Source organism: Opisthorchis viverrini (assembly GCF_000715545.1).
Source record: "Opisthorchis viverrini unplaced genomic scaffold opera_v5_96, whole genome shotgun sequence".
Classification (NCBI taxonomy): Eukaryota; Metazoa; Platyhelminthes; class Trematoda; order Opisthorchiida; family Opisthorchiidae; genus Opisthorchis; species Opisthorchis viverrini.
The window spans coordinates 292,473-320,216 of record NW_008751749.1 but is presented as its reverse complement, the minus strand read 5'-3'; the positions used below and the strand labels follow the sequence as shown (position 1 = coordinate 320,216).

Sequence of the window (27,744 nt, the reverse complement as noted above, 5' to 3'; positions counted from 1 at the left end):
AACTCTTCGACAGTTAATAACCGATTTTGCCCTTCTTGGGGCTCATCAGTCCTACTTGGAGCTGAATTGCACGGAATTAGCGGAATACGCTCATTTGCAAACAAATTTGGTTCAGCGGGAGACTAAACTGAAACCCAGCTGAACCTCTCGTTTACGATGTTCCTAAGCAACTGAATGTGCTGCACCAGGCCGCCTTATGTTTCAGTTTGTACGATATTCGAGATATCGCGATACACGTATAGACGTAATGCGCTACCCATAAAGTTGCTGAAAACTGTTCGACAGCCCACGACCGGTTTCGCCCTTCTTGGAGCTCATCATAAACAAGAGATTCAGCAGGTGAGTCTCTCGCTAACACGTAGGTGCTAGTTTTGTCAGTGACTGTGTCCGACTCGGTCAACTGGGAGTCTAGCGGACTTGTACAGAGTTCTGTAGTTTGGCACCTGTCTAAAACCTCGCAACTTAACCTTTGCTGAATGATCCATGGACTGCGGTTATGTTAGCAACACTTTGGAAATTGATCAGTATTGTCATTCTATCACTTAAACTTTCAGTATTTCAATCCAACTACTGGGACTACTGTTGACTACCGTTAACGATGACCCTTCAGAGTCAGGGTCATTCATAATTACGCGAAAATCATAGAGCGAGAGATTCAGTTGAATCTCTCGTGAAAACTAAATTCATTTGCAAATGAGTGTATTCCTCGAAAAAAGTCCAATTCGGGTTCAAGTAGAACATAAGCTTGACGGAAACTCGGGGACTGCGCCTACCTGATGAGCCCCAAGGAGGGCAAAACCGGTCATGCGCTGTCGAAGAGTTTTCAGCAACCTTGTGAGTAGTTTCCTTTATGAAAATCGTAGAGCAATCTTTTATGACAGGATTTGTCAAAATATTGGTAGATCGGGTTGCAATATGGCCCTGCGAGCATAATTTTTTCAGCCTCACATCAATGTATGCGAGATGTAACAATGAGAACAACTTTTGCTCGATATGGATATGCAGGGCTTTGCTGAGAGAAGACTCTTATTCTTACCGAAATGAACAACTTGTAGTTTTATCACAATACCGATGAGGAACTCCCCCTCGGTTGTGGGGCGCTCAAAAACATTTCAGAAATATCGCCTGGGTACTACCTTTCTGGAACTGTTGACATTGGTTGTATATTGCAAGAAAAGCCGTTAACCTTAACAGTATTTCTTGATTTTTCGGCTAATCACGTCCAGCTCAGAGCGCAAATGTCCGTAAGCTAACACTCAGCTTGCTTTTTTACTGAATTCGTGACCGATTTCCATTGTGTAAATACATAGTTTCGGAAACCTCAAGTCACTTGTTCAAGAGTACAAAATACATGCGGCCACCTTGTTTGACCCGACACTGCATTGGATATACACTAGCTCGTTAGTTCATCTTGGAAAGGAATCCAGCCTACACTGAAAAGCAAGGATCAAGGTAGCGCTGTTCCATTAGAAGAGCGGATTTCAAGAATCTTTGGGGAAATTCGAACCGATTATGTCAGGTTTTTCTACGTGTTTTTCTTGCTGAAGGCAAAACTAACCAATGTCACGGCGATTTACCCCTAACCCGTTCTCTGCTGAAGTCAGTTTTGATGCACAGTGCAACATGAGTCAACGAACAAGAGTGAACCATAACCGCAGTAGTAAAACACTTCATACTCACAACCGATGGCTCCACAAGAAACGAAATCAAATCCATTTTGGATCGATGAGGTACTTGTTGTCTAATAAGCTCCGAATGCCAACTAGTCAACAAGCGATTTCGATACGACTGATTGAAAGCTCCACAGTAGGTAAGGAATGCAGCAACTTGTAGTACATCCCCGCCTAGTTCTTCCATTTCCGTTTTTAACTGAACACTTTTTGAGGTCCACCGATTTAGCTCACTGCCAAGGCCATCGATGAGAGCATGTGCGGTGTTCAGCCGATCATAGCATGATTTAGTTTCGTCCTCAAGACGCATGTTCCTTGCCAGCGCATTTTCATACTCCATTTGAGCCTCTTCTAGCAACCTCGTTTTTTCCTCTAGAGTACATTCAGCAGCCTTCAGAGTTGCTTTCGCTTTGACAAGCTTGGCCTCCAAAGCGGCCAGATTGTCTTGCAAAGGAATTACTCTTTTACTAACCCAGTAATAACGAACCATGGATAGGGTCCATTGCAACAGGCCTGCCATATTCCCACACACCTTCTTGGCCGTTGAAATGTTGTAGTCTGGCGCGCTTGTGTAAGGCTCCAGTAAGTCGACTATTTCTTCATTCATTCGGTGCTTCGGGTATTGCAACAAATTGGTTAGAAAGTTGGGATTCATCAGAAGACGTAACGCTTCGTTCCACGATGTCGAGAACGTTCCCCGTTCACGATCACTTCTGATTGGCTCCAGACGAGAGTAGAACATAATCATGACACAATCCATGAGGCGCATAATCAAATGTGGTGGCTTTTGAAGTTTCCTCAGTGTGGCTATATCAGACGGACGAAGAGTATTAAGTGCCTCTTCAGCTTCTTGCAGTGCAGGTTTTGCGGCCTCAAACTGTTCACGTGCCGCCATACGATCCACACTGATGCAATGTACTATTGATTCAAGTCTATCCTTCACTTGCAGCATGTGATTTCTAGTCTGTTCGGCTATGTGTGCCTGCATTTTCACAACACCCAGCACTCTATTCGCATCGAGGTTAGCCTGTTCCAATTCGGTTTCTTTCTGCAGCATCAGCCGACGAAGTTCATCGATAGACTTTTGTGCTTCGAGCAGTTTCTCCACACCGGATTCCATATGTTCCAAATCGAAATTCAGTTGATCCCGTATTTCTTGGTATGTCTGAAATCAAACACAGTTGGATTGACCTTCACAATAGCCAACCAGCATTCGTGAATTTTTACGTTTACTTGAAGAAGGAAACGAGTCGAATGCAGGGACGTGGCCGTGTGGTGAACAGCCTGAAAACTGAAATGTTCACAGTCAGAACCATTTCTATGTGAGACCTCAGCTTCTTCATTCCAGTGTGCCGCTGCTCACGTTCGCTGATACCCAGCACGTGAAGAAAGCAGACACAGGGTAAGCTTTATGCACAGGACATAGCCGTTCACTGTAGCCTAAATGGGAGAAGTTTCATCCACTTAATGAATTCGTTCCTTTGAAAGACAATGTAAGGAGAACAAATTTTCCCGCTTTGACTCGGCTTTGCGATACTCGCCAGCAGTATTCTGCTCATCTGATAAGTCGACTAAGAACGTTTTACTGGTAGTGAGTTCCTGGTCGAAGCAGTATGCAATCACGTCCTCAAATGATTACTAATCGCAGTAATCTTTACCCCGTTCATTCTGTTGTGAATACCATAGCCCAAAAGAAAAGCTATAACGTATGCTAGCGTACGAGGAGCCAAAGGAACAGATGAATTCGGTCCTGCAAGAACCGTCTAAAAGGAAGAGTTGATTTGCATACAAGCTCATTTTGGTCAGCAGTTGTCCGGATTCGTTGAACAATATACTGCAAAACAAGATCTACTCTCCTAGCTGACCCTTGCTAGCTAGTTGCAACGTCGGTCCGATTTGTACAAAACATCTCTCGTGAACTGGACCAACAAACGGTTTCAAAACTGTCATGCTATCACTATAAGGAGGAAAGCCCTTCGCCGCAGAGTCGTTTATTAACAAACATCAACTAGAAAGTTATAAATTATCGGACAGGAAAGTGAACATCGCATATGAGCCTTGTTTTAAAAGCTCCTCAGGCGTCTTCTTGAACTTTCGTAAATATTCACTGACTATCAAGCAATTGTAAACGAATGCTTGAGGCAGTTTCACAAGTCCCGTACTAAACCCCACCTTCTATTAGACGCGAGGCAGAGTTACGAGAAAACCACAGACTACTCACATGCCCCATCAGTAGTAACCACCGTTACACCAAGACCCGCAAAATGCCGATAACCTTGACATCATGCGAAAATGGTACATGTACGGAGGCCAGCCGTCCCTAATAACCGAGCATCACATCATTTGGACGGATGTCACGTGCAGGACACGGGCCAAACGAAGGCATGCCCTGATTGGTCAGAATGTCAGCCAATCCGGGTCGAGCATCCTTGACTGGACGCTTCTCGCTCTCTCACGGTGCTTCTAGCACGACCTTGTGGAACAGTCTGTGATTACCCTATAAATACAGATGTAATGATTCTCCTTTTGTCTCCATAAAGGGTTGTGTAGAGCTACCGTGCCTTTTGATATACCGTATTGGGCGGAGCAGGAAGCCAAGGAGCCGATAGAGTTGCACGATCGTCCACCAAGACACAACAGTACAATTGCTACTGACGTGACTCACTGGTACGTACTTTAGGGAAACACCATGAATCCACTAGAGTTCTGACGTTGGTCATGACGTATCATCTAATAAATCCGGGGTAGAATGTTTTTTATTGTCTACCATGTCGAACTTGGCTAGCGCCAGTGTCGTCCGGTAAGTAGCATTACGAATAGATGTGAGAACAATGGGAAACTGGGTCGACAGATTTTATAAGAATGAGATACGGATATGGCGAGTTTTCTTTCGTGGAAGACTATAAAAGTCTCGGGATCCACTGGGAACTAATTCACCATTTTCTCGCTTCTCTCAGAACTAGCCATCACGGAAGAAAGACTCGTCTCCTGTCAGCTTAAAATATACATTATCAAAAGGCGAGTTTTCAAATTCCGCGCGATTTCAGATCACCAGTCGCAGTGAAAAGTCATTTGGCTCTCAGGATCATTATAAACCGTACAAATTTTGCTGTGACAGACGGAATATACTCAAGTGGGACCAATTCAGACATATTACACAGTATCACATAAAGTCGGCGAGAATAGGAAATGCGAAGGCAATTCTTAATGGAGCTGCACTGTTTCAAAGCCTACGATCAACAGATAGGATCCACTTGGAACCACAGAACAACCATGCTTGGACAACAGATAACGAAATGACTATTATTAAGAAACATACTTGCTTAATCTCTTTTGTGTACATCAGGAAGTTATTCGGTGTAATGCATATATTGCGCTGATATTTGTTGGAATAGTCGTTGGCTGCAAGGACTACGGAATTGTGAATGCTGGCAACGGCTTTCACATATTGCTCATTAACTGGAGGAAAGTCGGTCAGAAACCGATGACCCACGCTTATCAAGGCTTCTTCGGGCCATTCATCCCACCAATCGAGTACACAACCTGAGAGCAGTCCCGGATAGCACATCACTCGTTGCCGGAAACTATAACTCAGTGACGAGAAGCATAAAACAATATGAAGGTTGGCTCGTATTCGGTTCTGATACACCTCGAGTCGGCCTTCAAGATCACTTGATTGATTTGAAGCGCCGCAAGCTGATGTGCCTTCGATTGAGCCCAGTAGTTCTTCAAATTCTTCTCGTTGAAACAAATTCGGTGACTGTGGGAAAAGATGGGACAAGAGTAACTGGGCTTAGTTGCTTTTTGGACATAAGCTGTGTTGATTTATCAGGTCCTTTGATAAAAGCACGGTGTCATTAGTAATGGAGAGTACAAGTCATCTACTGAAAGTCAGTCACGACGGTCACCTGCATATTTTCAACAAAGTTCTATCCTTCTAACTTTTGCATGCACACTTTTGTTAAGGCACCTCATACAGAGTTATTTTGATGACTCTTAGGCAGACCACATCATCCTCAATATTCAACATTTTTCAAAATTGCCATATATACTTGTGTGACCCATTACGCTTCCAAAAACATCAAAGTGTTCACCTATGTCCCACAGATTTCAAGCCACTTGTCAAGGAATCAAAGCTTTTGCTCCAATTAGATAGTGTCTGCATGTTGTAAAAATGAACCTGATCACAGATGAGCCATCCATTTGTTTGAAAGTAAACGGATGCTAACAGCATAACGGAAACAAATCAATCGTAGCTACATTTTTAAATTGATGACGATACGCTTTTCAGAAGGGATTCTGTCATATCTGCTGATTCACTAATCTGAGGTATCTGCTGTTGACCCGCTCCAGGGCCTAGTGCCGGAGGAAGACTCACAGAAGGGAACACAACAGCTATATTCCGAACAAGCGAGTGTGAGATCGTGAGTGCGTGCGAGTGCAGGACAGTGTCGGAACTCGGTCCAATGCTGACGCACACGGTCTGGCTTTGGTACGAGGCTGCGACGTGCTGCATATTGCGGGGGCGTTGTTTGACCTTGACCAACGCTAACTCGCGCTGTCCGGGTTCGATGCAAGGCTGTGACGCGCTGCATATTGCGGGGGCGTTGTCTGTCTGGTCACCATTTAGCGGAGCTGAGATTCTCGGTAGATTTCGGGCACTCAGTGGTTGCTTTCAGGAAGCTAATCTTCCTGATAGATTCACTTCGCATTTAGCAGGGAATACTGATTTGGAAAACTGATGACGCGTCATACCACAGGGGAAGTACGGCTGACATAACCATATTCAGACAGCTTGAGAGGCGGAACTGCTGGTTGCAACCTCTAGAGAATTCTGTCTTGGTTTCAATCCCTGTCTGTCGTAACTCGGCCGTTGAGTAGTCCAGTTGGCCTCCACCATCTATTCCTCAAACGCGACCTTGGCTTTCTTGTCTTCCACACCTTCGAAATTGGAATTGTCAGTTCTTAACCTTGATTAGATCGAGTGATCAGCGAAAAATGAGATCTCCGGTGAATAGTGGACAAGCAGGTCACTAAAAACCATGGGAACACAGACGATGACCACCGAACCTCACCGCCACTGCCTTCACTGCTTGGTGGTGTTTATGATCACGCGCTTCTTCGGTTGGAGTCTATAAGGTTACCCATTATTTGTGCATCTACTCACAGAACCTTTGTCGGGACTTTTAGACATAATCCGAAAACCACAACAGCAGCAATGAGAACTCACATATCCCGTTGTGAGAAGTTGATTCACGTATTCGTAACAGGATTCATCTTGTACCTTTTCATCTGGAATTAGCAACACACAACCCGCGCCTCTCTCACTGATTGTGCGGTGTAGTTGCTTGAGCCCCTCCGTGAAATCTTCCAACTGGGTTTCGCTGGGAATCAAGGCATAGATTCTCAGGTTCAGTACGTAGAACACAACAAGAATATAATTAAAATTGACCGAGTAAGCTGGGATTCAGCTGAGTATTCCGATGGAATCAAGTGAGTTTTCAAATGAGTGTATTGCTCTAGGGACAAAGATGTCTCATATGTGACTTGTTGAATCATCAATTTCAGAGGCAGCTTAAGAGTTCGAATTAATGTTCCAATCGATTTATTGCCGCGAACTCGGTAAAACCTCACAACATGTGAATTTCGGTGAGGAACAAGTAAGCGATTGGTGGAATGGAGCCACCTTGATAGTCTCCAGTGAGCAGATGTTTGGCTACGGAGGAGGGTGATATGTTCTGTCAACGAGTCGATCCAGCAATTTAGGGGCAAAAGAGGAAGGTATGCTTACAGTTTAGTGGTGAGACATCTATCGGTTCTACCAATGTTATCTGATCCCTAGTTGTATATTATAGGTATGTACAGTCCCATTTATCGCCATTGGTTGTCCACCTATGAATGAGGGAAGCCCCCGAGTCCGATCTGCTACGCTGCCCGTCCGTGTTGGTGCTGTTGCCAGCCTCTGTGTTAGTTCAAAAGGGACCTCTATGCAGATCTGCTTCTTAGATGCAGTGACACACCTGCCAGATATAACTTGCTCTTTAGTGTGTCTTATACTGAAAGGGGAGAGATACCCGTTCAGTCCCAAAGTCACCGAAATACCCGGTCAGTGTAGAATACCACTGTAATGGTGATACTACTGACTGGGGGCATGCGAGTAGTGAATCCGTTTTGCGTCTCTTGAAAAGTGAAATCTACGAGAAAACGTATGCCTCCAGTCAGTAGACCGTTACACACACTATGGCAACCAGACATCTGCTCGCCATCAAATATTTATTCACCTTGCTTGTCGTTGAACTGCCTGTGTTCCGAAGTTTACCAGAGTCGCTGCAATAAATCGTCACTGATTGTGCGGTGTAGTTGCTTGAGCCCCTCCGTGAAATCTTCCAACTGGGTTTCGCTGGGAATCAAGGCATAGATTCTCAGGTTCAGTACGTAGAACACAACAAGAATATAATTAAAATTGACCGAGTAAGCTGGGATTCAGCTGAGTATTCCGATGGAATCAAGTGAGTTTTCAAATGAGTGTATTGCTCTAGGGACAAAGATGTCTCATATGTGACTTGTTGAATCATCAATTTCAGAGGCAGCTTAAGAGTTCGAATTAATGTTCCAATCGATTTATTGCCGCGAACTCGGTAAAACCTCACAACATGTGAATTTCGGTGAGGAACAAGTAAGCGATTGGTGGAATGGAGCCACCTTGATAGTCTCCAGTGAGCAGATGTTTGGCTACGGAGGAGGGTGATATGTTCTGTCAACGAGTCGATCCAGCAATTTAGGGGCAAAAGAGGAAGGTATGCTTACAGTTTAGTGGTGAGACATCTATCGGTTCTACCAATGTTATCTGATCCCTAGTTGTATATTATAGGTATGTACAGTCCCATTTATCGCCATTGGTTGTCCACCTATGAATGAGGGAAGCCCCCGAGTCCGATCTGCTACGCTGCCCGTCCGTGTTGGTGCTGTTGCCAGCCTCTGTGTTAGTTCAAAAGGGACCTCTATGCAGATCTGCTTCTTAGATGCAGTGACACACCTGCCAGATATAACTTGCTCTTTAGTGTGTCTTATACTGAAAGGGGAGAGATACCCGTTCAGTCCCAAAGTCACCGAAATACCCGGTCAGTGTAGAATACCACTGTAATGGTGATACTACTGACTGGGGGCATGCGAGTAGTGAATCCGTTTTGCGTCTCTTGAAAAGTGAAATCTACGAGAAAACGTATGCCTCCAGTCAGTAGTATCACCGTTACACTATGGCAACCAGACATCTGCTCGCCATCAAATATTTATTCACCTTGCTTGTCGTTGAACTGCCTGTGTTCCGAAGTTTACCAGAGTCGCTGCAATAAATCGACCAAAGCCTTCGCGATGTTCAGGAGTAATTTTAGGTAAACCTTAAGCTTCCTTGGACTTTGTGACGCAACAATTTTGTCCGGTGCTACCGGCCTTCGTGTTCTCCTTGTACTAGTCAAACGTCTAAAAGGAAATAACCCTTCAAAAGAATAAAACCGATTTGAACGTCCTCACTGATTTTCATCACACCGTTCCTTTAAAAATCAGTATCGCTCCGTCATAGCACCTCTGCGAATATCTACATCCGGGAAACTGAACCTGTGAATGTATTACCAATATATATATATATATATATATATACATGAATATACTCAGTAGCATTGCGGCCCTTCTGTTGAACTGTAATAGAGCAGTATGGGTTACAGCCTTGGTTGCACTGGTGTTCTCACCTCTAACTACATTACCTGGCGGACTGTTATCACATAAGGTGGTGAGCTGCTCACTGAAATCTGTTATTCTTTTGGAAGCCATGTTCTTAGCTAGTGAGAACATGCTGTAGCTCTGTCCGAAATCAGTGGGGTTATCCACCTTTGGCCGAAAGCACAGGTTACTCACTTGAGAAATGAATTTAAGCGAGCTTATTGAAGCTCTTGGTAGAACATGTGATCAACTTAACCGCAGCAGTAGTGAGATGATGTCAACGCCTTCTCGCCTCCCTTTAGCTCAAACCACATGGAATCGCATGTCTCTCTTTCTTTCCCTTTCGCAAGGCACACTTGTCCTTCATCATGCCAAGATGTTCCTCATAAGTTTCACACTTGGAATCAGCTGAGTTGTCGATTACACCTGAAACTGACGTTACAGTACTAATTTCACACTCATATCAGGTGATTTTGTGTACGTCTGGCTCCTTTCTTTCTTGCTTCCATTGGCGACCGTATGTCGCACCAGTAGAGCGATCATCCATTAGGCGTGCGTCGCCACCAGTGGGTCATTTGATCTGCACGCTTTTGCGTTTTTGTCTCATTGTGATCACCGCTCCCTATCTTCACTTTCTGAACGCAAGTTAATGTCTGATTGCATAACAATAGGTATCTCAATGTGCCTGGTGGTGTGAAACGGGAATAAACCATTCGAGTTTACAACGATTTGAGTGGAGCAGTGATGTGGCCATGTTGTGGAATATACGCGAATCAGGTGAGCTGATTGACTATTGGTCTGGTATCCGAGACTATGAAATTAGCGCAATATATTCGTTCCCTTTTTAGTTTTCCTGTCTAAATTGAATACATATTTAGGTCAACTTCAAAGGTCTGATATCCAATCGTTTCTTTGCTACGCTAATTGTACAAAACTTACCTGGAGGTAAGACATTCGAAAACGCGGTAGCCAGCTATTAGGGCACTTAAGCGAGCCAGGGATGTCTTCCCTGATCCGGAAATTCCAACCAGCAGAGCGTGGCCACAAGAATTCCGTATGGCTCGCGAGATGCGAACCAAATGCCTGATTGCATCCGTGTAGAAGACCAATTCCGATTTTCGGCCCGTGCATAACGTGTTCAATTGATTTTGCAAAAGTTCGATCCGGCTGCGAAGTACATCAATGTTCAGTACCTAAATTCAAAAGAAGGATGTGCACGCGGGTCATTTGATCAGCACTTTGATGCCTTGACACCTTTGCTAGCTAAATGACGTATCAAATGCGTGAAACCTCTTCACATCACTGGTTAGGGTGACTTCACCACAAACGGATGTTTGTACTGGTGTTTGAAGGTCCCATAAAGTAGTCTTTATAGATGGTTAAACAAGAAAGGCCCCTCAACACTCTTGAAACCACTGATATCGCCATTTGCTGCGCCATTGTCTGCTGTCGAAATTCACATGCGGGTGGCACCCTTTCAGGACATCGCTTTCACGTAATCACAAGGGCAACTTAATATCATCTACCGTGCAATCCACATTGTTGTGGATGTGTAAAGTTGCTTCAAATCACATCGAATCGATCCAGAAACACTACGGTCCAAGTAAACCGACATGCAAACTTTCACTTAATCATGTTCCAAACATGCTGGAGGACTGGTGTAACGGTGATACTACTGATGGTGGGAGCATGCGAGTAGTATGTTCTCTCGAAAATCCGCGTTGCGTCTCTTGAAAAGTGAGATCTATTACGGAATTTGTAGAGTCGCATTTGACTAACACTCACTGAGTATCCAGGAACGTTCAGGAAGGCGCGTTCAGGGAAAAGATGGATATTCAGTTTTTGTAAACAAGATGCATATGAGACTTTTGCTCCGCTATCCAATAGTCTGTAACTGTTCAGTTGGCATTTTCTAATAAATAACTCCGCAGCGAAGGCCTTCTTCATTTTACTGGTAGTGTGAGGAGATTTGGGTTTTCTGTGGAGATTTCCTCCTGTAAGTGAAACCGATCTATGCTGAAAAGCCGAGAAGCATTGTACAACTGTTTCATCCTCATTGGAGATCATCAGCAGTGTACATCTCACGAAACCCCGGAGAGTCTCGAACTCGCGACCTTGACCGTTCGGCCACGAGCGGCTGATCAGCAGTGTGATTAACTCGCACTTAGACTGGAAATAAAGCCGCTCCGTGTATGTGGAAGCACGGAACAAACGACCGACCTTTGCTAGAGGCTTTCAACCGTTAAGCTTCGTTTACTGGGAGCTATGACGAGCAAAGTCCACAGCAAACATGGCACGATGCGCGAAACAAGTACACGAAATGAATGTTCGCGGGATACCGAATTAGACCATTTAACCGAGGTTCTGCTGGACTTTCCAGGACCCCAGTGTTCCTTGTGTGATTTCACTGTTCTCCGTGAGCACAAGTAGCGCAGAACTATTGAAGCATCCTCCCGCCCCGTGTTTTCTACCTCTTTCGGATTCTAGATTCGTTGTCGGATACAACCGAATGGATTTAGGTGACTTGGCCAACCCCCAGCTGCGTGCCAAGAGGTTAGCCAATCATTGTGTTGTGGAATTCCTTCCAGATTGGATGAATCCCAACTCGGTTTGGAAATATTTTCACCACATTCAAAGAGTTCTGACTGAAACATATGGAAATCCCAGCAAGCGAAGAAGTGAGATCCACACCAGATGACTTGAAATACAGGTGATGTTACCTAACTCATATCTTGGACCGAATCTTCTGTTTGTAAGACTCATTGGTCACAACCTATCATTATTTGTTAGCAGAAGTAAGTACGTCGTTGGATCAGGAAAGTGGCAGCTCTAACTGAATGCCAGCTGCTCCGAATACATCGTTTTTAGTCAGGTTGTGTTTAGGTTCCCGATACGGAAATTTGAGTGACGCGTAGGTTCGACAATCCCGAATATCGAAAGGTAGAATTGGGCTGGAAATTCTACGGTACTGTTTACACAAGGGAAAGCAAACCTTAATTGCAGCGTCAACCAGTGCACAGGCCTGTGCAGGTACGGTGCAGTGTCAACGTCCGCACACCAAACAACGACGAGCGGAATTTTGGCTCATTGGTGCGGGTCGCGGTCGTCCCTTCCGAGGACAGTCTCGTGATTCTGATTGGCGGTGCGATGAGAAAACAGGTCAAGACAGGCTCAGCAAACGAGACACGAACGCACATTGGTAAGTTGGTCAGCTGCACACATGCACACACACACGCAGGGTGATGCACAGTTGTCGGGCTGGGTGTCATTTGCGAGAAGGTGTGTGGTGGGTACGCAGAGCAAAACGAGTGGAGCTTAAAAGTACATCATCATCATTATCATCGACAGCTTGACATTAGCGTTTAACAGTGATGCTTCACTGCCGTACAACCATGATTTATTTGAAAGCCTTATTGTAAAGAGTAAAGGTGGACGGGGAGGGGACTTGGTTTTAGCTTACCACAATCATTCCGAGGTGCCTATACCTCCACACATTCACTCGGGCAATCTGGATAGAAACTGACAACAAGAACGCCACTGACATCGGTTGGCAGCCATATCTTGTAGTGTTTCCGACCAGGCACAGTGAGGATCACGCGGTCCCCATCCTGGAAGGTGACTAGCACCGACAGCACCCAAGCGTAGACGGGGTAAGCAAATTAATGGGGGAATCATCATGAGATCAAGTTAGATTCAATAGGTTCCTGGCTCACAGTGTCTTCATTCATTTGACAAATATATTCAGGGGGGTGTAATACCTTGTACTGCCACCCGTAAGTAAACGGAAGAATGAGCTATCTAAGCAAACAAAAATGAAATAAACAGAGGTATATAATCACTTGGTTGTAACACCCTTTCGGTGACTAGCTGACGTGCAACCCGAAGCGAGACATTGGCAGGTCGCCCCGGCTTAGACAAGACTAGCCAATATGAAGAGTTTGACTTCGAACTACCGATCTCCCGGGCAGTAGTTTCGGTCCTTAACCACTTAGCAATCTCGATCTTACTTGAGTCAGTTAACCAATTCTCTCGAAGAGTTTTCACCAACCTTGTGAGTAGTTTCCTTCATGAAAATATACAGCGATATCTCGAATATCGTGCCAACTGAACCATGGCCTGCGTGGCGTGCAGCACATTCAGTTGTAGAATATGATAAACGAGAGATTCAGTTGATTCTCTCGAGAAAACCAAATTGATCCGCATATGAGTGTATTTCTCGAAAACGGTCCAATTTGGGTTCAAGTAGAACATGAGGTTGACGGAAACTCGGGGACTGCGCCTAGTTCATGAGCCCCAAGAAGGGCGAAACCGGTCGTGGGCTGTCGAAGAGTTTTCAGCTACCTTGTGAGTAGTTCCCTTTATGAAAATTCTCGCGATTCTTATATTGATTAACAAATGAACATTGGCTTTTGACTGGTGAAAAGACCCCGGCATCTGTTGATCGAATTTACTTGACCAGTACAGTTCCGCTTCGTAGTGGGGAAGCATACAGCTCCAACGTTTTCAATGCCCCACCAGGACAATGGAAAGCACGGCCAGGTGCCAAAGACCACATTGTTACAAGCAGCCAGGGTTGACGAAATTTCATCAGAAACATAAACACCGTTTTGTTCTTCGAATAAAACATGGAAAAAATGTCAAAGGAAGCTTGACTCACAGGTTCGTATACCTTGGGCCGATGGAAATCGCTTCCCGTGCTCCTATGGGTAACTTCACTTGACTCACTGGAATGCTTGGATCTTAACTTTGGAAAGTCGTCCCTTTTGAATTTGGAGAGAGAAAAGAAGGAAACCCGTGGATAGGGACTCACTGGAATGCTTGGATCTTAACTTTGGAAAGTCGTCCCTTTGTGAAGGTGAGGAGAGAAAAAAAAGGAAACCCGTCATGTGCGTAGTGATCCTAATTCAATTTTCAATTTTGTTTCGTTCCAACAGGGATTTCTATAGCAATAACTGGGAAGCAGATCCAATTAGTCAGTGAGTTTGACAATGGTATGCTCCTTCAGCGTGAGAGTCGGTTTAAACAGTGCGCCAAGTTCAAGCTACATACAAGTTGTACCAGGCTTGAGCAACCACCTTACCGCAAATACATTGACTGATTCGACCGACCAGTAGATAATGGAAACCAGTACGTTCGAAACCCCAAAGTGTCTCTACAGCAGTGCTGACGAAAAGATGGTTGTCGTCAAAAAGACCTATTTTTGAGGGTAGCGAAATCCTATTAAGGCTAAAAACCTCCACTGGTAACACTCTTCATACAGAACGATGGGAGAGTTTCGCTTGAGAATGCGTACTGGCAGGGGCTCGTATGAAAAAATCCAGGATGATATGGTATCAAGATAGCCATCACGTCCACTTCAGTCCCCAGTATCAGGAAGGTCAGCTTCCTGAAAGCAACCACTGAATGCCCAAAATCTACCGAGACTCTCAGCTCCGCTGGATGTTGACCAGACAAACAACGCCCCCTCAATATGCAGCGCGTCACAGGCTTGCATTAAACCCAGACAGCGCGAGTTAGCGTTGGACCAAGTTCAGACAGTGTCCTTCCAATAAAAAGCTTGAGGCCGTTGTACTTTTCGCACTCGCACGCACTCGCACTCTCGCAACCACTTTTTTGTAATATAGCTATTGTGTTCCCTTCCGTGAGCCTTTTTCTCTCCGACACTAGGCACTGGAGCGGGTCAGCAGCAGATACCACAGGCCGGCGAATCAACAGATATAACACCCAGATAACCCGTTTATAGGCTGTTGATTTTTTATAAGCGAACAGGCAACCGCCACTTCTCTAAGAAGAACATCCAGTACAGCGCAACTGTGTATCCTCTCTTTTAAAGATAGAGTACTGGTCCGGAGCAATCCAGTGCAAATCTGTCCATTCATTTGAGTGCGTACTGTAGACTGTTGGTCGTAAGATTTGATGTCTATTTCGGGCAGAAGCTAGACACCAGGACAAATACTGTCAAACACGTATTCTGTGTACATGACTGTAAATATGGAAGGCAAGGTTAACATCATCATCATATTACTGACAGCAATACACGAGTAGTATATACCGGTGCTTGACTGTCACACAAACAAGAGAAAAAAGGCGTTCGTAAAGAGAGGAGAGAGAGAGGAGTTGGTAGGAAGAGGTCTCTTGTCCTTGAGAGAAACGATGAAAAATAAGATACCTACACGTTTGGGCAGTAATTACATTAGCCTGTGTGTCAAGTCCAACCAGCGGAAGTCAGCCAGCATCCTTTGCGATTCTCACTCGACATAAGCCCGATGCTAGGTGATTTCCAGCTGATTAGTCCGACTAGGAATCAATAGTAAACACATCAGAGGGATCAGATGGGTACCATGTTCTGCAGGGTTTGCAATTATATCCGAGCAGGATCATGTGGTTCACAATCAAGAAGGCGAAAAGATACCACAACACTCAGTTTGACGGTAGCCATGTTCATTTCACTTTCCTATATCACTACTGTCCCATTTGGGTTCAAGTCAAACATAAGGTTGACGGAAACTCGGTAACTGCGCCTACTTGACGAGCCCCAAGAAGGGTGCAACCGGTCGTGGGCTGTCGAAGAGTTTTCAGTAACCTTGTGAGTAGTTTCCTTTATGAAAGACAGCGCTCCCTTCGGTACATGCTCGCTGTTCATGCGTCATAAATACCCAATTACACATAAGTTCCTTGCGTACTCGTTTCGGCCAGCTGGTTCCTTCTATGCTATGCAGACGTCAGTGATCAAACGTTGGAGGACACCCACGACCACCGGATGGGAGGGGCCGAGTCTCACATTCATAAAGTAAGACCAATCTTGTCTTGTATGCGTGATCCTTTACCTCCAATAAAGTTTATTTCTTCGGTTTAAAAAGACCCCAATGTGCGGAAGCTGTTTGTGACTGGCTCGTCGACTTCACCTATTTCGATATAGTCACGGCTCATGCGACTGCCTAGGTGTGTAAAACGGCCAGAAAGCTCGAGTTGTTCATTCTGAACTCTCAGAAGGACACAAAGGTTGTGAAACCGTGACTTAAGACTTTTCACTCTGAAGGTGCAAGGCGCCTGGTGAAACAAGTGAGCGAATCCCATTGTATGTTTAGAGTAGGCTGAGTGGGAAAACAGTTGTCACACAATAAAACAGCGTCCTCTGCATAATCCAAGCCCTCCAATCAAGCTCCTTGCACATTGCTTTAATTTAACTGATGAATGACGAACATCTGTCCGATTTTAGCGAACTACACTCATTTGCAAACGAACATCGTGTAACGAGGGACTCATCTGGAACCTAGGTGAATCCCTCGTTTATGATGTTTCCAAGCTGAGTGCATTCCGCTAATTTCGTGCAGTTTGTTTTCAAGTAGAACCTAAGGTTGACGGAAACTCGGAGACTGCGCCTACTGGATGAGCTCCAAGAAGGGCTGTGGAAGAATTTTCAGCAACCTTATAAGTAGTGTATACGTCTATAACTGTCTGAGTTGTCTGAAGCCTTACCTCATGAAATCAACAACGAACACTTCCTGTGACACATATTCCATCCAGTCGGCTCCAAACTCCTGATCCACCGCCGATTGAAGAGTATGTTCAAACCAGTCTCTGTCCTCGACTGATATCAGACGATCAGAAAGCACGCGACGAACTTCGTGCTGCCAGAGCATCAGCACTTTGTCCTTCGTCTCGTACACCTAAACCAGAAGCATTGCGTAGTCAGAATAAAGTAATAAAATGGTTCTGGTAGCATTTAGGGAAACTTCAGACGTTGCTTAACTTCTTTTACACCTGTTTTAGGGGTGGGAACAACCGAACTAGAGTAGCACAGTATGGCGAGAATTCCATGAGGGTACTGTTGAAAGGAAAAAGGCTTTCGCCGCAGAGAGGAAAGCAAAACTCTCATATGCACCTTGTTCACAAAAACTGAACATCCATCTTCTCTTGAACGTGTCTTCCTGAACCTCCCTGGATATTCATTGAGTGTTGCTCAAGTCCGAGCAAATGCTACAAACTGAGTCCACAAATCCGCAATAGATCTCCCTTTTCAAGAGAATTTACAAGAAGAAAACATACTACTCGCACGCCTCCCCCGTCAGTAGTATAACCGTTACACTGTCACACTCCATGATCCAACACGTATGAACCTAGCATATCCTATTAGGAAAATGTAGGACTGAGTAGATAACTGGCGACAGTACTGCTGATCATGACAAACCGAGCAGTCATTGCGATCATTGAGGCGCGTCTTCCAGAGGTAACAGAACCGATATGAGCTGTAGATCAATAGGATTAACACAAGCAATCTGTAACACAAAGCACACTTCAATACTAGTGAAGAGGAGGAAACCAGTGGAGTTATAGTCAGCATTATCGGCTGTAGGGACGGCGTACTTGACGTACAGTGATTGACAATGATTGACAATGATTACCTCTTACCCTTTATGTGGCCCATCTCGAAGTGACCATCCAGAGAGACGGCGATGACCAGGGCAGATGAGTTTACTAGTAACGCCTTTCACACTTCGCTGCCAAGTCATCGTTTGACCTCCCCAGGTTCTTTTTCATCAATGGAGTTGCGTACAAGGAAAATGTTGCCGAAGTGAGTTGGAGTTTACGTCATCGTTAACTACAGAGTTTACCTCCTCACATAAAAGCGTACCACGTTTGGGATGACAATATGGGATCGTTTTAAAAATAGCCGTTAGCCAACTCTGATAGTTCTGTTTGGATGATAGGAGATGGGTAACATGTTACCTAGTAACCTCAAAAATTGTAAGTCAGCTTGATTACCATAACGGCTTGATAAATTTGCGGAATACATTCATTTGCAAACGAATTTGGTTTTGCGGAAGACTCACGCGTATCGCGATATCTCGAAAGGCGTGCCAAGAGAAACATGAGGCGGCCTGGTTTAGTACATTCAGTCGCTTCGAAATATTATAAACGAGTGATTTAGGTGGGTTCCAAGTGAGTCTCCCACCAAATCAAATTGGTTTGCAAATGAGTGTGTTTCGCTAATTTCGTGCAATTTGCGTTCAAGTGGAAAGTAAGGTTGACGGAAATTCGTAGACTGTGCCTACCCGATGAGCTTCAAGAGGGGCGAAACCGGTCGTGGTCTGTCGAGGAGCTTTCAGCAACCTTATGAGTAGTGCAGCACGTCCAGCTTGATAAATTGCCTAATGACGGAGCGTCACAAAATGTTACAGAAGGCTTCCTTTATGTGTACATCATAGAGCTTCTCAGAAATACCCATTATAAGTTGACTGGAGCTAAGGACGAGTTGACGAGGGTGGCTTCACTAAGGATCGGTTGGATCCATGGTAGTAGTGCTGAGCAGATTTGATGATGCATGACTTCCACTGGCATAACAACTCACTTCTGGATCAATTTCCACCATTCCTTGCCAAATACGTGTGAGATCTCGCAGGTTGAAAAAGTAGAAGAATCGGGTCGGGGTTGGAAGCATTTTGGCCTTGGTCTGCTCCCAAATGGCACGGGTCAGCCCTACTAATGAACGAACCAGGTTGACAATCTCGCGCTTGAATCCACGTTCCGTGCTAACGTAACTCGATGCAATGGAGCGGAAAATGTAGTCAATGGTCGCCACGCTGGGCAGTAGAATGTAGAAGAGACAAAACTGCCGCTTGAGTCGAGATGGAATGTCCGATCGTCCACCACCAGGTGTGGTCATCGCAGCCACAAACTAGAAGGGAGTAATAGTACAACGGAAGACTTCAGCAAACTATCTTCTGGAAAGTCTGACAACAGTCAGATGATAGTGGGTTGTTTACCATCGACTTAACGAATGCAAGACCGAGTGGGTTGTGGAATTCTCTGTCACGTTAGGTCACACTAACGTTCTGACTATTCTGTTTTGTGTTGTCACTCATACCACATGAAATCAGTTGCACTTTATAGTTTTTTGTCCTTGAAGACATCCAGCCACAGCTCAGCTATGGTTTAGTTTCATTTGTACTTGTACTCTCATCCTACCCACCTGCGTGTGGTCAATGAAGCAGACAAACGGGTATTAGTTGTCAACATCAAACAGATTTCGTTTATTGTGAACTATTTATTTTCCCAATCTGAGTGATTAATTGAATTCTCTTGAGGAATGCAACTGTATAAACAGCCCTCTCAAGCAATATTCCACTAAAAGGATTTTGTATAAACTGGTCGGACCAACCTGCGAAGACAGAGTTTTCGTTCGATCAGTCGTACTTCATGAGTAAGCCTCACCCTATCTACGACATAGATCAGATATGACCTACAGCTTGTTCTCCAGTTTGTTCAACCGTTGTCGTTTTACTTGCAGTGTCATCGTAGAGTCCTGATCAATTCAGTGATTTAACGTTTGACAGTCAGTCTTGAGTCTGAGCAATAACACAGTCGACACGAGTCGTTCGAGGCGATTGTGAGATTAGGTAATAGCGCGTCAGACGTGCAGTGTTCGCAAGCTAATTGTTTTGATTTCGGTCACCACAACAAGCACACTGGCTGGTTTGCCGCGACTTTTAGGATATCGACGCGTGAAAGCATGCTTGCGCTCTTTATTCGGTTGGTCTGGATCTCAGTCGATCAGTCTATCAGTGTCTTGAACTCCTCATCAGTGCTATCCGACAGGGAAGCCTGCAAATATAAACCTACGGAGCGAAATTGCCCAAGCGGTTAGAGTGCAAATTTACTGACCGGAAGGTCAGTGGTTCGAACCCGACCTCTGCCTCTCGGCTTCCAGTGTCTAGGTTTAGGCAACCTGGTAGTATCCCAGCCCTCGTGCAGCCTTCGGGTGGCATGGTAGCTAGGCACCGAAAAGGTGCTACAGCTGAACGATTTTTTTCATAGTGATCACGTCTAACTCTTTACGGTTTCGATCACGATAGTTCACACTAGGTATGAGCCAGTTCTCCAACATGTGCATTGTGCTCACAAAGGGCAAAGTCATGCTGCAGAACTACGGACCTTGAACGTTGCTATTAGTTATGTGGATGATGACGACGTGAGGTATCTGTGTAAACATAGACACCACAGGAGTCGTCAGTGGTGTACCCCCGTCAAACTTCCAAAAACAGAGACTACTAATTCAGTTAGCAGGTGTGCGAAAAAAATGTATAAAAAGAGCAACCAACCTTCACATCCATGATTGAGAGGAACTCGCCAACTTTGTCTAGGCTGTACACACCGCCCATCTCCATCAACTGACGCACAAGCTCGTTCGCTACTTGATCTCCCCACTCGTTCAGCATGGGCATATTAATGTCATCGATGAATACAGTGAGTTTTCTTCCCTTCGGTGGACCGTAGGTGCTCCCCACGCGCCGTTCTATAAAACTTTCCATACCCCGCTACACATCATAAGGGAGTGAGCAAAATTAGTCACTGTACGTACAGTTGGTTAGATAGCGAAACACAGGACTGAGAACCCAGAAGTGTTTTCACTTAGGAGTAAACGTTTAGCGTTGTTGATCTACGACTGATTCGCAAATGAGTGTGTTTCTCGAAAACAGTGCAATTTGGGTTCAATTAGATCATACGGTTGACGGGAACTCGGGGACTGCGCCTATTTGATGAACCCCAAGAAGGGCGAAGCCGGTCGTAGGCAGTCGAAGAGTTTTCAGCAACCTTGTGAGTAGTTTCCTTTATAAAAGCGGAAATCTTCATATTTAATCTACAAGTTGTTTGAAGAAAGCAAATCATCGAAATGGTTTTCAATCTTCTAATGAATAAGACTACCGGAGATAGATGAAGTACTTTATTGGGGAGAAAGAATAAATCACTGGTTGCACAAAATGAAAACTAAGGTGTCACTGGAGATATCAGGGAGAATTTGTGTAGATTCAGTGGGATCTTTGTTAAAGAGGATGCAAGTTCGCGAAAATTGTGGACCCTGTTCGAAACATAGTACACTATTTCTGCTTACAAAGCCAAGAAGTTGATTGTAAGGGCATCATCGACGCATGTAGAAGGCTGACTAAGGCCCATATACTTTTCACAGCGCTTTGATACTTGAGAGACCTCATTGAAGTACTCGATGAGCGTGGGAACTTGTTACGAAGGCGAATATTGCAAACGTCCCATTAATCAGAATGACGTCTTCTTGTTTAGCGGAGTGTAGGGGCTCGTCATCTATTGATGAGAGTCAGACTGACGTTAAAAGCGTATGGTGAATCTGGTGGTTTAACCTAGCCGTTGCACACCAAACGGAAATAAAACCGAAAACAACTACGGCACTTCTCGGCCAAATTCAAGACCACCACCATAGAAAGTACTTAGTGGCGTGGCGGACACTAGTTGAGCGATTGGCGAATAACACCGTCTATACGCAGGCTGAAACCGGACGTTGGAGTTAACCGGATAGGGCATTCGAATTTCCCTATAGTCAAGTTATTTAAACGCGTCCTCTTTAGATATCAGAACTTTGTACGGTGTCAAAATGTCTGATAACATTCAGGACTTCCGACTAGAGCGGTATTTGCACGGCTCCTCACACGTGACAGCAACCAACCCTGCATTTTGAGCATCTTCTTGTGTTTTGTACCTCACCCAGGATCTAGGCAAAGTCACGCCATGGTGGGCCCTCATGGAGCATTTGTTTAGCTAGGGCGGAAATGACCGGATTAATTCGGTGGAGTCTTCTGAAGGTTGGTCCGAATGCGGGTAGAACTGGGCTCCATAACTGGGTTGGATAACAGCTTTGATAGTCGCGGCGTCGTAATCCATTCGAATTCTCAGGGCCATTAAGCTGTGCCAGTGATCATTATAATCATCATCGACAGCATGACATCAGTGTTCAACACAGATACGTCATTGCCGTACAACCATGATTTATTTGAAAGCCTTATTGTAAAGAAAAGAGTAAATGTGAACGGAAAAGGGACATAGTGCTATCTTATCACAATCATTCCGAGGTGCCTACACCTCCAGACACTCACTCAAGCGATCTGGATAGAAACTGACAACAAGAACGCCACTGACATCGGTTGGCAGCCGTATCTTGCACTGTGAGGATCACGCGGTCCTCATCCTGGAAGGCGAGTAGCACCGACAGCACTCAAGCGTTTCGTGATTTCCTTCATACTCCTCTGCCAAGTCAAGGGTTGGCCACCTCTCTGTTTACGCCACTCTGAGTTGGGCATGGAAAATAGCGCTCTCTTCGGCAGACGATAGTTCGGCATGCGCAACACATGTCCGAACCAACGCGGCTTCTGGTGCTGGACACATTCTTCAATGGAATGCGAGTGATATTGCCATGGTGCTCCCCAACCACATTTTGAACAGTGAAACTTACCTGAAACATGGCTGCTGTTGTTGATGAGGAGAAACTGTAGACTTTGCTAATGCTCGAATCGGATCGCAGCCGACTCAGGTAGTTACGCACCAGGACAGTTTTTCCCGTTCCGCTTTCACCCACCAGAAGTGGGGCTTTGCTTTGTTTACCAAGTATTTCCATGAACATCTGTGTAGCTACCGTGTGCTCGTTTGGAATGAGAATGCTATGAAAAGGTCGCTGCATTTGAGCTGTACTGATGTAGGTCTCCAAGCCCTCAGACCACAACTCCCAGAAACCTGAATTTGTCATAAAGTAAGATGAAAGAAATTCACATGTGGGAGTCAATAAACCCTCACGACTGAATCTATTCACAGGAAATTCCAGTCAAACTCGTTTGGTCCTAGGGACTGGAGATGATGCCCACAGTGAACAGGTTTAGTGACCACAAAATGCTTCCTTATTCTTGTCAGCGCTTCAGTGAGTGAGAACTTGAATAGGCAAACATTCTTGGGACCGAGTCACCTGAATGGATTTCTAACTGCCTGATTGTTGTAACTTGGTGGACGGTCGTTGTATCGGTCCCTTGGCTTCCTGCTCCGCCCACTATGGTGTATCAAAAAACACGGCAGCTCTACACAGCCCTTTATGGAGTCAAAGGAAAATCATTACAGCTGTGTTTATAGGTTAGTCACAGAGTGTTTCACAAGGTCGTGCCAGAATATCCGTGAGGGGGGCGAGAAGCGTCGAGTCAAAGGTGCTTGGCTCGGATTGGCTGGCATTCTGACCAATCAGGGCATGCCTTCGTTTGACCCGTGTCCTGCACGTGACACATCCGTCCAAATGATGTGATGTTCGGTTATTAGGGACGGCTGGCCTCCGTACACTGATTAAGTCCCACTCTGTAGTCACTGTCAAGTAGACGCTCTATACTGGCGCTGAAAAACACCTTCGATCCCCCTGAAATATGCTACTCTGGATGTTCATCCTACGGACGACAAGGTACATCAAAGACTCGCTTGCATGAACAAATTACTGCCAAGCGTTTCATCATAGTCAGTCTGTTCCTGTTGCCCGCCTAAATCATTCTGAAAGTTTCGAATATGAACTATGGTCAGGATGCATCAAAATGTCCCCAACTGCTTGCACCAGGTAACAAATGAGAGTTTGGGCAACCAGTCAACACTTTTCTTGATTGAAAGCGATTGGACCATTTTTATCCATGTGAAGCATTTAGGGTAATGGTTTTGAAGGGAGAATCCATAAGAGCGGAATTTTTAAAAAAATGTCTTATTGACTGTAATGTGGACTACGTAGAGGACTACGTACAAGAGTTATTAAGGACTTCCTGATCCTAATGCTTCTCTTTTCATACGGAACTTTAGCCCTCAGTATGTCCCATCACATCAACACCAGTGTGACAACAGGTTTTGAATTTCACTATACTATACTATACTATACTATACTATACTATACTATACTATACTATACTATACTATACTATACTATACTATACTATACTATACTATACTATACTATACTATACTATACTATACTATACTATACTATACTATACTATACTATACTATACTATACTATACTATACTATACTATACTATACTATACTATACTATACTATACTATACTATACTATACTATACTATACTATACTATACTATACTATACTATACTATACTATACTATACTATACTATATTATTCTATGCTGTACTGTGATGCATTACAGTGTACTCTACCGTACAACAAGTGACCTAAATTCTGAAAACCTTCCACCAACCTATCGTGACTTACCGTCGTCATCCACTCGATAGTTGAATACAGTTCTGCCATCTTTCCCGGGAAGCTCGACTCCTGAATACAAGTCTCGCATGTATTGATCTAGTTTTCGTCTATCGTCAACATCCAGCAAGCAACCGCAAGACCAAACCAGACAGAAGATGGTCACATTCTGCAATTTGATGAATGATGTTGCCTCGTCCAACATGCCAGACAACAAGTCGCAGAGTTGACAAATATAGAACGCCTCCAGGTAATGAACGCGGGGTTGCAGCTTCGATTGCACGAAATTCAGCATTCGTCCAAACAAATTGTTCACCAGTGGACCCACTGTTTCTGCTACCGGCTGAGTCTGCTTTTGCAACCAGGCCTTGAGAAATCGGCAGCATAGATTAGGGTTTTGTATGGTAACTTGATACATCACATAAAGCTTTGTCGGATGTTGAAACCTACCATAGTTGTCAAGTACACTGCAGTAAACCTTGTTGTGGTTGTCAGTTTAAAAAGTCCCCGTTGTTTGTCTGGTGTGCAGCCGCCAAAGAGGTAAAACACGCCAACTCTTTATCCAGTCTCTACACACTGGTAAAGCCTTGTATAGGTTCATAAGATTTTCATGAGATTTTCCCTTCCACTAAGAAGATTTCAACAATACAGTTTTACTGTGTTTAGATACAGTATCGCCATATTCCTAACCCATATACTGTGACCCTCTGTGAGTAGTAGCACTACATGGGGTGTTCAGGTGGCAGGAGATTCTCATTCTGAGGAGATCCCCGGGTAGGTAATGACCCCCAAACGAAATGTTACTCTTAGATAACTGTGAGCCGGCCCGCTGCGGAAAACACAGCGTAGAAAGAGATCACTGGCACACAGTTGTCTGTCATTAGTATTCACAAGTATATCCCTCGGTTTGTGTCATGATTTGTCTTGAACCAAATAGGCGGTGGAAATGATTGAAAACGTGTCGGAATTTTCTAACCAATCAAATCAGACACCTGCTTCATGGACGCACAAGATAGAATACAAAATTATCAGAATCAAGTTACGGGGAAACTGACATTTGCGACACATCAATAAAACACACCAAGTAGTAAGTATACGCTCATTTGCAAACTAACTTAGTTTTTCGAGAGACTCACCTGGAACCCAGCTGAATCTCTCGGTTTTGATGTTTCCAGGCAACTGAATGTGCTGCACCAGATTGCCTCATTTTTTAGTCGCTACGATATTCGAGAAATCGCGATATATATATATATATCGTGGTATATATCGCGATATATACACATTTCGCCTGAAAACATAAAAACCGAGAAATTCAGCTGGGTTCCAGATGAGTCACTCGAAAAACCAAATCAGTTTGCAAACGAGTGTATATTCGCTAATTTCGTACAATTTGGTTTCAAGTAGAACATAAGGTTGACGGAAACTCGGGGACTGCGCCTACCTGATGAGCCCCAAGAAGGGCTAAACCGGTCGTGGTCTATCGAGGAGTTTTCAGCAACCTTATGAGAAGTGCATTGCAAAACACACCAAGTAGGTTTGTAGGATCGCTTATGAATGTATTTCTTACCCAGAGGCTTTCTATGTTCGCGGGGACTTCAGTCGCTTTGAAGATAAAATCTTGGCAATTGCATCTTTTCAGGAGGTGTTAATCCTCGTTTGTTTCCGCGGAAATCTTCTGCGCTTGCAGTTTCAACATCGGTGACGGCATTTCTAAGCCTATTAGTTTGGTATTCAAGTAATACTGCAAGACCTCCGTCTGATCCTTCAGAATGACAACAGATTTCAACAAGATCTTCCATAGTTTTCGAGGACTTAATCCCTTTCTTATCAAATATCCATGCCTGCTGGAACTGTTTGATACTTTTTTCTACAGAAAACTGCTCAAGTACTTATGCTGACCACTCCCAATTGGAACGCATGGTGCGCCAATTGGTAGGTCAACCATACTTAGACTAATCAATCCAAGGTCTCTCACTAAATGGATAATCTCGATGCGTAAATAGAATAAAACAGGGATGTCCTTTACACCTGCTGTGATTGGATGAAGTTCAAATAACTGTACTATTCATGAAATGATGATAATCTAGCACAGTCTGTGGAACTTACCTGGAAAATGATGGCCCATGTGAGTGAGGCACTGCTCAGGTATACCATGCCCAATCTTGATATTGTTGCTGGTGACGCATTGTCGACACTGTCCACTTCAAATACCAGTTTGCAGTTTGGTACCATGGTGATCCGATCACCATTGGCCAGCGTGAGTATCTTAGTGTCATCCAGTACTGAATTCAGATTCTCAATCCATGTGGCATCTACTGGCCCATCCAAAATGAGCCAGCAGTTCTCACTCGGTTTGAGTCGCAGGGTTCTCCGCCACAGTGTGGTAAATATCCCATCCACCCAATCCTGAGCGGTCGAAATGGAATAGCCAAACATCTCGGCGGTCGTGATGGCCTTTGGGTTCATGCGTACCTCTCTGTGAGGTCGACCTAAGCTAGACAGAGCCTGCAGCAAAACGGAAATGCACTTGGTTTTGCCGGTACCCGACGGTCCCAAAGCCATAACTCCGTGACGAACGCGCTGCATTTCGTAAAGCTATGGAGTATGGAAACACAAAACGCTGAATTTTACGATATGCAAGACTGTCATTGGCTATACAGAAAGCGATTTTTCAGTTTGATGTGATGGAATGATATTCGTTAAATTAGTGTAGCCCGAATCTTAAGAATGGATGAGGGTATGTTCGATAAACGCCCTTTAGTATGAACGCCCCACCTGTGACCCCACACAGACTGGGACTAGTGGCCATCTGACGGGCTGCAATTGGCTTGGCAGTAGAATTCGGGAGAACGACAATCCATGAACACTGAAAAACCTGCGCCCCAAAACGAATGGGTCTCAACTTGAAGAGGATTCAGTCAACGCCGAATCACATGACACTAAATGCGCAATCGAGGCGTGAGCAAAGCAAGCAGCAGATAAGCTACCGTACTTTTCTAAACATACTGGCACACTCAAAGTCATCATCATCATCATCATCATCATCATCGACAGCATGATGTCAGTGTTCAACACCGATACTTCACTGCCGAACAGCCATGATTTTTATTTGAAAGCCTTATTGTAAAGAAAAGAGTAAAAGTGGACGGGAAAGGGACTTAGTGCTAGCTTAACACAATACTTCCGAGGTGTCTATACCTCCAAACACTCACTCAGGCAATCTGGATAGAAACTAATAACAAGAACGCCACTGACATCGGTTGGCAGCCATATCTTGCAGTGTCTCCAACCAGGCACAGTGAGGATCACGCGGTCCCCA

General features: G+C 44.6%; 1 protein-coding gene across 1 annotated transcript in view; it reads right to left on the bottom strand.

Annotated features, from left to right (window-relative positions):
• Window positions 1–27,744, bottom strand: part of T265_05122 (hypothetical protein) — a gene marked incomplete at both ends in the record, with an annotated part of 73,154 nt that overhangs the window by 33,338 nt on the left and 12,072 nt on the right. Inside the window, 11 exons of the mRNA XM_009170046.1 lie at window positions 1,681–2,835; window positions 4,990–5,430; window positions 6,901–7,054; window positions 10,326–10,579; window positions 14,044–14,146; window positions 16,866–17,056; window positions 18,739–19,065; window positions 20,489–20,704; window positions 22,648–22,925; window positions 24,438–24,792; window positions 26,532–27,020. Coding sequence (XP_009168310.1) covers window positions 1,681–2,835; window positions 4,990–5,430; window positions 6,901–7,054; window positions 10,326–10,579; window positions 14,044–14,146; window positions 16,866–17,056; window positions 18,739–19,065; window positions 20,489–20,704; window positions 22,648–22,925; window positions 24,438–24,792; window positions 26,532–27,020 — 3,963 coding nt within the window. The remainder of the gene's footprint in view (window positions 1–1,680; window positions 2,836–4,989; window positions 5,431–6,900; window positions 7,055–10,325; window positions 10,580–14,043; window positions 14,147–16,865; window positions 17,057–18,738; window positions 19,066–20,488; window positions 20,705–22,647; window positions 22,926–24,437; window positions 24,793–26,531; window positions 27,021–27,744) is intronic.